We start from the raw sequence: 13,251 nt of genomic DNA on the forward strand, positions 1-13,251 counted from the left end.
TTTTTTTATTGTGAGTTATATGATAGTTTACATGGGAGAACATTAGCTATACATCATGCATTATCAACCAACCAAATGGTACACCCCGCAAGCCTGCCCCCTGGTTGTCAGCACACAGCTCCTCTCCCTCTCTGGGTCTAGAGTTCCCAGCCATCTCTCCAAGTCATTGTCTCTGCCTCCATCTGTGGTGTTACTGTTTCTCTGGGTAGGGTCCTGCACTCTGCTCTTCTCCCTTGATGGTCCCAGGGTCATAAGCTCCTGGAATGCAAAGACAACCATTCCCCTCCTTTTGCTACAAAACGTCTACCTTTACATTTCCAACCCTTACAGTCAGTCCTGATAGTAATTATTCACTATTGTATCACATGAGTGCTATATTTACATCTCCTTTCATCAGTCCCGCCCAGACAAATTGGATAGTACTCAGTGGAGATTCTACTTTCCTCTGCACCCTCTGGATCTTTTAGTGTTTTTTTTTTTTTTAATGTAACCTTGGAAGAGAATGATAGATTGATGCAGAAAAGATGTATTCCAGTGTGCAGAAGAAAGGGTTTCTTTCCTTAAAGTTTTTCCTCTCTATTTTGTTAGTGAAGCCCCTGGGTGGTACAAGTGGTTAATGTATTAGGCTGCCAACCACAATGTTGGAGGTTCAAGTCCACCCAGAGATGCCTTAGAAGAAACGTCTAGTTGCCTACTTCTGAAAAATCAGCCATTGAAAATCCTGTGCAACATATTTCTACTCTACACAAGGGAACAAGCCAGCAACAGCCTCTCAGGAAAAGGATTACAAGCCTCCCTCTCCCCACCACACTGCCATGGAACATGCAAGGCCTCAGAGAGGAAGCACACTCTCTTTGCCCCTGTATTGGAGTTGGTTGCCTGGCTGCTCTGGTAACAGAATCAGGAGCACATGTGGAATCTGCCACCTCCTGGCAGAATTCTAAGTGACGGTGTGGCTGGCCCAGTACCCTGCTCTTTACCTGGCTCAGAACAGTGTGCTCCAGAAGTGGCTGCTCCTTCAGCCTGAGCCCTAGATGTAAGCCCCATGCACACCCACAGTCAAAGTGGATTATCAGTGAGAAATAGATAGGTATTGTTGTAGGTCATAGAAATTCAGAGCTCTTGTTGTAGCAAGGAGTACCCTGGGTGGTGTGAATGGCTAACATGTTCAACTGCTAACCAAGAGATGCCTCAGAAGAAATGCCTGGGAATCTATCTTCCTAAATTTGGATGTTAAAAACCCAATGCAGCACAGATCTACTCACACACATGGGGTCACCATGAGTCGGAATGAACTCAATGGCAGCTGCTTCCCTGTAGAAAAGCTAGTAACCCAATCATTAACTATTTGAGGCAGTGAGAGTTATGGAGAAGGGGGGAAAACTTAAGACCGTCTAAAGAAATCCACCACTGAAGAAATAAGACGTCTCCGATTAAAATTTAAGTGAAGGAGAAAATGGCTCAATTTATAAAAATCCATTTATAGAGTTTTTAGGAAGAGATCTTTTGTATATATAGTCAAACTATCTAAACTTGAAACTATTCATGAATATTAGAAAGGCAAACCTTGAAATGAACTGAAGAAGGTTACAATGTTGGGATGCTTCATCTTTGCCAAAAGAGTAACTTCTTTCCTTGAAGCTTCTTTTTCTTGAATGGGCATCTAAAATATATTAAAAGATAGAGTAATCTGTAGAGGTAATTTGCTTTTAAGAACAGGCTTCCCGCTCACCCCATTTAAAATTCTCCAGACTTTCATTTTGAAATATTTTATTGTGTTTTCAGTGAAGGTTTATACCTCAATTTAGGTTCCCTAAATAATTCTACACAAATTTTTCAGGGACACTGGTTACATTTTTATTTTAAAATGTTAATGTTTTCAGCAATACCAAAGATGGAGGCAGAGATGGGGACATGGAGAGAGGGAGCAGCCGAGGACTCTAGATTCATAGGAAGTGAGGGACTGAGAGCTGGTGGCCAGGAGGCAGACTTGCAGAAGGTGCCCTTTGGTGGTGTAAATTATTATATATGCCTGAGTGTTTAAAAAAAAAAAAAAAGAGAGCTAAAGTGAATAGAGAGAAATACTGTTATCTGATGGTACATGGAGGGGATTATAATCATTGTACTGAAACAAGGTGTATGATTTGTTGAATGTAAAACTGATGATCTGCCTTGTAAACTTCCACTCAATCCACAATAAAAACCTTAAAAAAAAAATTAATGTTTTATTGTGCTTTATTTCCCACTCATCAGTCTGTGACATTGGTTACATTCCCCACAATGTATCACCACTGCCCATTTCTGCCTGGTTCCCTTCCCTTTGTTGAAATTTCCCCTCCTTTCTGCCTTCTCATCTTTGCTTTGGGGCACATGTCCCTTTGATATCATATGTAATTGAATGTTTGATTATACAGCATCAATGTTCCTTTCAGGTGTTACTATTTGCCTGAAAGGTAGTAACACCAGGCATGGCTTCAGTTCCAGGGCCATAGTTTTGGGGTTTCCTCCAGTCTCTGTCAGACTATTTAAGTGAGGTGAATTTGATTTTTTATTCTACATTTTTCTCTCACTCTGTCTGAGACCCTCCTGTTATGATCCCAGTCAGAGATTGATAGTGTTAGCTGGGCATCATCTAGTTCTTCTGGTCTCAGGGTCATGTAGGCTGTGGTTCATGTGGTCCATTGATTCTTTGGACTAACTGCTCTCTTGAGTGTTTAGTTTTCTCCACTCTTGCTCCTGATGGGATGAGACCAATCAATAGTTATATCTTAGATGCTGCTTGCAAGTTTTTTGTGAACCCAGTCACTAGGTTCACAATATAGTTTGACACAATAGGATGTCTTTACAAACTATATTGTGTCAATTGACATAGATGTTCTCTGAGATGGTCCTTTGTCTTCAAGAATAGGAACTTCATTCTGAGAGGTGTTTGCTATGTCCACAAAGTTTCCATGACTGACATTGGTTACAGTCTCTACAATGTGTGAACGTCCTCATTAGTTCTACTCTGATTCTTCTGGTTCCATTAACCTAGATTTCCTGCCTCCTTACATTCTCATCTTTGTTTTAAATTAATTATTGATAGTTTGGTATCATTTAAAAAGTGACTTCTTAAAAAGGAGCATAGTACTTACAGGTATTATTTATTATTTTTGTAAGATTTCACTAGCTTTTAATGCCACATCTAAACCTGAACCCTCAAGGGCAGGGAACAACATTCTAGAGTTAACAGTGTCTGATTTCTCAATGACAATCATAATCAAGAAAGTAAATATTTCTTTTGAAGTTTTACATTATTAAAAGTCCAGATGGGTTGGGGTAGTGTCTTAATTATCTATTCATTTGGAGGAAAGTTATTTTAATATTCATCTTTTAGCTGTCAAATATTTTTTATAAAAATGCAATATTCCAAAAACAATCACTGCTGAGAAGAAGCAAATAAAACCTAAACAAACCCCCCCCAAACAAAAATTCTATATCACATAATCTAAACAGCAAAGTTTGATATTAATAGTATTACATAAAACACTTCTAAATAAAAATAGTCTCTTAACAACTTCACTGTAGATTTCCTGTATTTTCTTATGATTCTATTTATTATTTATAGACAATACTTTTTCAAGTATTTGACATCAATGCCAGACGCCACTCCTCATTTCTACCTTTACTTCCGCATTCTGGATACTGGCTGACTAGCCATTTCTACTCTGACCTCTGACCCCTGGTTACCTCTCTGGCCTCCATGCATGACCATTCTCCCCCAAGTTCCCTCTGCACTGTTTCCCAACACTGGCCAACAGGTAAATGTGGATCTCCAAATTTCTCATTTTCCCATAAGGGCTTATAGATTTTTTTTTTTTTCTTAAATTAATATTCTCAATTACAGTTTAACTGCCTCCTACTGATAACTATGTACCTTTTGGTATATTAACCAGCTCCTCTAAGCTTCAATGCCCACACTTCCCTCAGTTTAAATTGCATAGTCAGCACCGATGAGTTTTAGAACAAAATCAACTAGATTATTCCTACCAGATTAAACATTTTAAAACTACCACGCCTCAAGAAAATATTATAAGCAAAATTAAAAGACAGGCATAAGTTAGACAAAAATGTTGGTAACATATATGACAAAGATTTGTTACTTCTATAATATTTGGGGCTTCTGGTAAATTATCAACCTAAATAATAAAAACAATGCAACAGAAAAATGGCTAAGTATCTGAATAGTAAAAAATTGCAAAACAATTACATGGAAATGGCCACTAAACAGAAGAAAATATTCAGCCTCACTTGAAAAACTTAAACAAAGTCGATATAATGTTTTGTGTATGAACCGACAAAGACAAAAAGACTGTTAGTGCCCACCGTTAGTCAGAAAGCAGTCAAATGACACTCCTGGTGTGGCAACTGCTAACCCCAAGATTGGCGATTCAAGCCCGCCAGCCGCTCCTCGGAAACTCTACACAGAATCACTATGAGTCAGAACCAACTTGACAACACTTAACAACAATTCTTCTAGGGTAAACACTGGACTGTGAACCACAAGGTTAGTGGTTGAGTCCAACAGCAAGCAGTTCCTCGTGTGAAAGATGAGGCTTTCTGTTCCTGCCTCAGAAACCTATACAGTACTGACTCAACTGTACTTAACAACAACAACAATTCTTCTAGAAACTTATCTAAATAAAAGAATTAGACACGTACCCTAAGGTTTTCATACAAACCTTAATTAATTACTGTGTTTTATAGTTGGTTTCCTAACTACTGTAGTAATACATGGGGAAATACATGGGGAACACCATGGCTCTGTATGATAAGCACTGGACTGAGAACACAAAGTCTGCGGTTCAAGCCCACCAACCCCTTGTGGGAGAAAGATGAGTCTGTTTGCTCCTGCAAAGATGTGCAGCCTCGGAAACCCACTACAGAATTGTTATGAGTCCGAACCGACTCAGGACACAACAACAATACATGCCTATAGATTAAAAAAAAAAAAAAAATTATGCCAGATAGAAGTGAATAAAGTAAAACAACCCTTTTCCTCCCGATATATCTCCTTCATTTCCATGCCTTAGTGATAAGTATACAGGTGGCACAGTGACTAAATGCTGGGTAACAGAAAGGTAAGGGGCTCAAACCCACCAGCTGCTTCCCACAAAATAAAGATCGAGCAGTCTGAAGAAGTTGGAAGAATTCTCCAAGTTCATCATAACTAGCTTTAGAGGTTGGTGCGTAAATTTGAATAACATTGGTATTAACTGGACTTCCACAGAGACATATGGATATTAACCAATCAGAGACAGCATCATACTTCAAGATAGATCTAGAAATGTTCTTTTTGATGATGAAAGTGACACCATTCCTTTTAAATTTGTCACTCCGGCATAGTTAATCATGATTGCCAGATTCAAAATGGCCTATACCAGCGCATTTCAGCACACTAATGCCTAGGATATTGGATCTTTATGTGTTCCATTTCATGTTTGACAAGTTCCAATTCTCCTAGTTTTGAACTTTGTACATTCCATGTTCTGATTATTAATGGATGTTTGCAGCTGCTTCTCCTCATTTTGAATTGTGCCTCATCAACAAATGAAGGTCCCGAAAGCTTTACTCCATCTCTGTCATCATGGTCAACTCTGTCTTGAGAGGCAGCTCTTCCCCAGATTCTTCATGGTTTGGCAGTTATGTATGATGTAATCATTACCCATGATGTGATTCGATGTGCTCAACCTTGATTACAGTGGATTAGAGTGGATGCAAACACCCTCATTCAGACCACAGCCCTGGTTCAATGTAAGGGGTATGGCCTACATCACCTTTTCCCTTACAAGAGGAAAAGGAGAGAGAAACAAGCCGAGAGCGGGGAGCTACTACCATCACTAAAGAAGCGCTGAGAGCATGGTGTGTCCTTGACACTCAGGGTCCTGGCCCTAGGAACTTCCTAGACCCAGGGGAAGATTGATAGCAAGATACTTGGAAATCTCCAAGGAATGGTGGGCTTACCAATGCTGAAAGGAGACAAGAACCTTCCTCATAACTCTAAGACAACAGAGAGGAAAAGCTTCCTCTATATCTAGAACCTTGAATTTGCACTCGTAACCCCTGAAACTGAGAGAGATCAACTTCTGTTTGTTAAAGGAATTGTGTGGGAAAATGTGAATAATTTCATTTGACTGTAAAGAGGGGAGGTGGATGGGAAATTTGAAATGCAACTTGGGAAAAAATCAGAGAGTTTCAAAATCAAATCTGAAGAGAAAACAGATATGAAATGATAGAAAACCAGAAGGTAAAAATTCGTTTTTTAAATTTACCTTCCACTCAGCGATGGCAAAAACTTTGTTGCTCCGTATGTAAACACAGATACACATACATGCAGGTATCATTCTGTACATACTATTTTCTCAATTAGCAATTGTTGTGACTATTCCCCATGTCAGTACTTCCCCTAGAACATGATTTCTAAGAGCATTTAGTTTTTCATCAAATACTTAACTGTTCCCCACAGTTAGATCTTCTAAATATTTCTAAATATTTCAAATTAATTAATCAATACACTTCTAAGTGGTAGCATAGTGGTTACGAATCAGGCTGCTAACCTCAAGGACAGCAGTTTGAAACTACCAGCTGTTCTGCAGAAGAAAGATGAGGGTTTCTGCTCCCGCAAAGATGAGCAACCTCAGAAACCCTGTGCAGGGTCACTGTGAGTTGGAACCAACACCACGGTAGTTAACAACAATAAATATTTCCTTGGAATAAATTCCTAAAATTTGAAGTACTAGGTTCTAGGATGAATACTTCCTCCATTTAAAAAATATTATTTGTATAGTTTTTCTGTCCATTGTTGTTAAGTGCTGTCAAGTTGGTTCCGACCCATAGTAACCTTGTAAAGGGTTTCTGAGGAGCGGCTGATGAGCTTGAACTGCCAACCTTGTGGTTCAGACAAACTTGGCAGTCCAGCACATTAACCCACAGTGCCACATTAGGAGTCCTTTCTATCTATAAAAATGATATAATTCATAATTTTAAAAATATAAGATATGCTAATGATCCTTCAATATGCTGTCTACAGAGACATACTTTACACACAAACACAAAAATAGATTAAAAATCAAAGGATAGAAAAATATAACAAGCTCAAAAATGAGTAGGAGTGGCAATATTTATTTCTGACAAAAAGGACCCTATGGCAAAAACCAGCATAAGAGACAAAGAAGAATATGATCTCAGAATTAATGGGTCAATTGAACAAGAGGACATAACCATAATAAATATCAATGCTCCCAATGAAAGTGCCTCAAAATACATCATAAGGCAATGAGTTTATGGGCCTGGGGGCTCAGGAGCATAGTCTCCGGGGACACTATGGTCAATTGGCATAACATAGTCCACAACGACAATCTTCTGCAGGAGAAAGATGAGGCTGTTTGCTCCCATAAAGATTTACAGTCTTGGAAACCCTATATTGGATCAATTTTATGGTAGTGGGTATGTTTATGTATACAGCACATATAATACATGCAATGTAAGTATGTTGCTGTTGTTAAGTGCTGTAGAGTCGGTACTGACTCATAGCAACCCTGTATAGAGTTTCCAAGGAGCATATGGTGAGCTTGAACCACCAACCTTGTAGTCCAGCACATTAACCCACAGCACCACACCAGGATTCCAATGCAAGTATACAGTATCTATAAAACAAAATTTCATGGTCTGATCTCCCTCCCCCCATTTTCATTGAATTTGAACAGTTCAAACAACTTTGTAGTCTGTCACATTAGCCCACAGTGCCACACCAGGACACCAGCAGGTCTCCATACTGATCAATTTTCCACATAATGGCAACAATTTACTTTCCCATCAGCTAAGAGTGCCTGCTTTCCCCCACTTTTGTATTCTCTTTTAATCTCTATCAATTCTATAAGAAAAATGTTATATTTATCAATGTATTTTCAATTTAAGTTACTAAACATTTTTTAATGAATTTAAAAGTTGAAAATTTTTTGTATGATGACTTCTTCATTTAAAACACAGTATGTTTGGAGTCCTGGTGTGGCGCTGTGAGCTAATGCATCAGACTGCAAAGCCATTTGAACTGCAAGGTTGGCAGTTCAAGTTCCCCAGCTGCTCCTTAGAAACCCTATACAAGGTCACTATGGGTTAGATTTCACTTGATGTCACTTCACAACAACAACAATATGGAGGAAAGGCAGCTATACAACAAAGATACAGATAACCAAAGAAAACGTATGCAGTAACAGCCCTGGAATGCTAGGTTTCAGATGAAGGGATAGAGAAGTGGGTTGAATCTTTCCTAGGAGAAAGAGCTGAGCTGAAGCAGCAAAATAATGAGAGAGTGATGATACAAACCAGACACCAGACAGGCACAGTCATCTTGAGCTTTTGTGAGTTTTGTGATTCAGAGACAAGAAAACTTATCAGCAGTGCAGAAACATACCTGTGGCTCACTGAGACGAAAGTGAGCTATTTTTCTAGTTCTCCACACTCTCCTGGTAACAAAAAGAGAGGCTGGCTCCCACCTGAATACAACTCCAGAGAAACTCCCTCTCCATGTGGGATGGCGCTTTAGGAAGGTGAGCACCAGGGTTGTGGGACCCACAAAGTGAGGGAGGAGTGGTCCACATCAACCCCATTCGCACAGCCTCTGCTCCAGATTTGCAGTTGACTGTGACCAGCCCTGCACTAATTCTTACTAGGAGAACAGTTGAACAGACATATGGGAGAGGGGGAAAAAGAACACTCACAGAAAAGAAACTACTGATCTATGCCTGGTCATCTTGAACTTTCACGGGTGACTTTGAAGGCAAGAGGGCAGTAGGTGGCGCAGAGGCATACCACTTATTTGGTGGACAGTAACAGATGAATTTTTCTTTTCTTTTCTTTTCTTCTTGTGGCTGGCCCCTATCTGCATGCACTCCCTGGGAAGCTTCTGCTTTCCAGACTGCTGACATCACATCAAAGTGTGTGGGGAGCTGGCAGCACAAACCTCGGCACCTGGAATCAGGTATGGCCTATTCAAGAATTGCAGAGCTGCTTCTGGTCAGCCCCAGCCTGGACTAGAGGAACCTCTCACCTTTGGATCCCCTCTGGGATGGAAATACCTTGATACCCAGCTGCTTTGGGGTCTGCATGAACTACTTCCAGATTGGGTGCCCATAACAGACAACAGTTAGCCCTACAAGAACTGTATCTAGGGTTAAGTGTTACCGTCTCATGCCTTACCCATCCATGAGGCGAGGTCTGCAGCTGGCAGGAGACCCAGAACTCTCTCTTCTCTGGATCTGGTGCCTACCCCATTCTCCTCCCTACCCCCTTTAATAATTTTTGGTTTTAAATTTTTTTTCTCCCTCGTCTTTGTCTCTCTTGCTCTCTCTTCTTTCTAGATCTCCTTTCATTTTTACTTCTTTTTTTTTTTCTGCTCTGTTTCCCAACTGCTGCTGTTTCTTTCTTTATTCTTATATATATTTGTTGTTGTTGTTTTTATCCCTCTAAAATAATTGATTTTTTTGTGTTACTATTCTCTGGGCTCTTTCCCTTTTACTCATCCCTTTCTCTAATTGTGTTTAGGTCCTTGGCTTTCTTTTATCTTTCTTTTTCAATTATTTTGTTTTTCTCTCCTTCTTTTCTCTCTTTGGTTTTTGTATTCTTTTGCTACCTGTTGCCTGCTTGCATCTTTTTTTCTTGTTTTTCCTTTACTATTTTCTTTTATCCATTCTTGTTTGCTACTTGTGTTTGTTTTCCTTCTCTCCTGTGTGTGTTCTTGCCTTACCTGACAGGAGACCGTAACTGCAGCCATACAGCTCATCCATAACCACACCCTCTACAATTCCACTCTTTAGGCAAGAGCTAATACTAGTTGCTATATACTGGACAACAATGACAACCAACATCAACAAAATTCATTCTATAGTAAACTGTGAGAACAGAGAATGGTACAAAAGCTCATCTCCTGATCAAAACCACCAGGAGACAATTGGTGAATGCCTAAGAATACACCAACTAACAATTATCAATTAAATACAAATTTAAAAAAAAATCATAAGGTCATGAAAGCAGAAATTTCTATTTATAGAAAGAAATAAAACAGAGTGACTTAAACAAGTAACCAGGAGACAGAGCTAGAAAATATTTTTGAGGAAAAAATGCTATTACCTGAAAGAGAATTCAAGAGAATGACATTTAGGTACATCCAAAGGATTGACAGAAAGGTGGCAGAAAACAAGAAAGAATTGGAGAAAACATTACAGGAAAAATCAAACAAAATAGATAAAGCATTGGAGACAATATAAAACCTGCACACAGAAATCCAGAAGACTAATATTAATATTCCAGAAATGGAAAATATACAATGAAAGGGCAAAGGAATAGATTCAAATCAATGGAAGCCCAAATTAATGAGCTTGAAGATAAATATTTCGGTACTAGTAAGCTAAAAGAACAATAAGAAAAGAAGAATGAGAAAATCAAAAGAAAGTCTAAGATTAACATGGGACAATATGAAGATGAATAACATGCAGGTGATCATAATACTAGAATAGGAAAAGATAAAGAAAAGAATAGAAAAAGCAATCTAAGAGCTGTTTGAAGAAAAATTCCCTAATATCATGAAAGACAAGAAAATAAGCATTCAAGAAGCTGAATAAATCCCAAATAGGATAGCCTCCCAAAGAAAAGCACCAACTTATATCATAATCCAACTCTCCAAAATCAAAGACATGGAAAGAATCCTGAAAGTAGCTCAGGAAAAACAAAAAAGTTACCTACAAAGTGGAACCACTAAGCTCAAGCTCTGATTTCTTAGCAGAAACTATAAAAGCAAGAAGGTAATGAGGAAACATATATAAAACCATGAAAGAAAACTACTGCCAACCAATAATCATGCATCCAGCAAAATGTCTCTCAAATATGACAGCAAAATTAGAATATTATGAGATAAACAGAAATTAAAGGAATTTGTAAAAAAAAAATAAATCAGCATTATTTTAAAAAATCCTAAAAGTAATCCTATGGACTGAGAAACAAGAACAGCAGACAACAACCTGAGCTTGACATATATGGCAACACCACTATGAATTCAATCCAGAGAGAGAAATATCCAAAGCAAAACAAACTTAATGACTGGAAATATGGGATCAGAGACATTCATTTATAATCAAGAAAACTGCAAATAAGAAGACAGAAAAACATAATTACAGAATCCCAAATGGGAAGTCAAGTAGATTTCAAGAAAAAAACAGATTGTTTTAAACTGGGGAAAAAATAGTAAATTACAGGGCAACTTTCAAAGAAATTTAATATGCCTTCACATCAAATCAATCAAAGGGGAAACCATTAAGTTTTTCTAAATATCAAAACAACAGCAGCGAAGAAATTGACAAGAAAACGCATAAGTAAAATGAACTCAGCACAGAAAATTATATGGAATAAAGAAAACAGCAGTACTACAAAACAACACACAGCACAAATGACTGCAATCAATTCATATATATCAATAATTACACTGAACATCAATGGATTAAATGTGCCAGCCAAGAGACAGAGAGTAGCAGAATGGGTAAGAAAACAGGATCCTTCAATATGTTGTCTAAAAGAGTTACACCTTACACACAAAAGCAAACATTGATAAAAATCAAATGATGGAAAAATGTATCAGGCTAATTGTAATAAAAAACAAACATGAGTGGCATTAATTTCTGATAAATTGACTTTAAGGCAAAACCCAGCAAAAGAGAAAAGAAACACATTATCTCATGATTAAAGCATCAATTGTATAAGAGGACATAACCATAATAAATATCTATGCTCATAATGAAATAGCCTCAAAATACATAAATCAAATTCTAATAGAATTGAAGAAAGAAGTATACAACTACACAATAATAGTAAAAGATTTCAATATACCACTTTCAATAAAGGATAGTACAATTAAAAAGAAACTCAATAGAGACACCACAAAAGAACTAAACAACACATTCAATCAACTTGACCTCATAGATTGATAAAGAGCACTCAACCTATCAATAGCACAATACATTTTTGTTTCCCACTGCACATGAAACATTCCCAGAATACATCATAAGTTGGGCCACAAAGCAAGTCTCAATAAAATTTAAAACATCAAAATAATACAAAGCATTTTCTCAGATCACAATGCTATAAAATTAAAAATCAACAATCGGAAAGTCAAGGAAATAAAATCAAATACATGGAAATTGAACAATACCCTCCTTAAAAGCTACTGGTTAATATAACAAATGAAAAATGAAATATAAAAAATTCATTAACTCAATGAGAATGAAAATACGACATACCAAAACTTTTAAGACATAGCAGAAGCAATGTTTAGAGGGCAATTTATAGTAATAATGTACATTTCCAAAAAGAAGAAAGAAGCAGAAACAACACATTAACACATCTCCAACAATTAGAAAAAGACCAGAAAAGTAAGCCTACACCAGAAGAGAAGAAATAATATAGAGCAGAAATAAATGAATTAGAAAACAGAAAAACAGTAGAAAGAATCATAAGACAAGAAGTTGGTTTTTTAAAAAGATTAATACATATAATTCACAATAAAACATTAAAAAAGATTAATAAAATTGACAAACCATTAGCAAGTCTAATAAAATAAAATAATATGCAAATAACATAAATAAGAAATTATATGGGAGACATCACAACAGAACCAATGGAAATTAAAAGGGATAATAATGCAATACTCCAATAAATTTGAAAGTCTAGAAGAAATGCATATATTTTCAGATAACACAACCTACCTAAACTAATACAGAGGGAAGTAGAAAACTTGAACACCCTAACTTGCAGAGAATACCCATTTGATCCAGCCTTGATGGTTTGATAATCAGAACTCGACTAGAGGAAGATAAAAGAAAAAGAAAAAAAATTTTTTTTGATAAAGGAAACGAGGATAAATTGCTACAATTTGATTAACTTGACCTATTGGCTAATGTGTCAGACTGCAAAGTCGTTTAAACTGCAATGACAGTGGTTCAAGCTCACCAGCTGCTCCTTGGAAACCCTATAAAGGGTCACTACGGGTTGGAATCGACTTGACAGCACTTAACAACAGCAACATACTCATGGAGGTAGTAGCTCAAAATACCAACAGAGAGGGAAGGAGTCTTCACATATTGTATCAATGCTATCCCCTCTGTGTACACAGTAGATAGGGATGGGCAACTTAGACACTGGCTACCTAAAATGAGGGAGTGATAA

General features: G+C 37.5%; 1 protein-coding gene across 1 annotated transcript in view; it reads right to left on the minus strand.

The window, feature by feature from the left end:
- NEK5 (NIMA-related kinase 5) overlaps nucleotides 1–13,251 on the minus strand; it is a 194,645-nt gene that overhangs the window by 174,607 nt on the left and 6,787 nt on the right. Inside the window, exon 2 of the mRNA XM_006876943.1 lies at nucleotides 1,567–1,663. Within this exon, the coding sequence (XP_006877005.1) occupies nucleotides 1,567–1,663 (97 nt within the window). The remainder of the gene's footprint in view (nucleotides 1–1,566; nucleotides 1,664–13,251) is intronic.

This window comes from Chrysochloris asiatica, unplaced genomic scaffold (assembly GCF_000296735.1).
Source record: "Chrysochloris asiatica unplaced genomic scaffold, ChrAsi1.0 scaffold00432, whole genome shotgun sequence".
Classification (NCBI taxonomy): Eukaryota; Metazoa; Chordata; class Mammalia; order Afrosoricida; family Chrysochloridae; genus Chrysochloris; species Chrysochloris asiatica.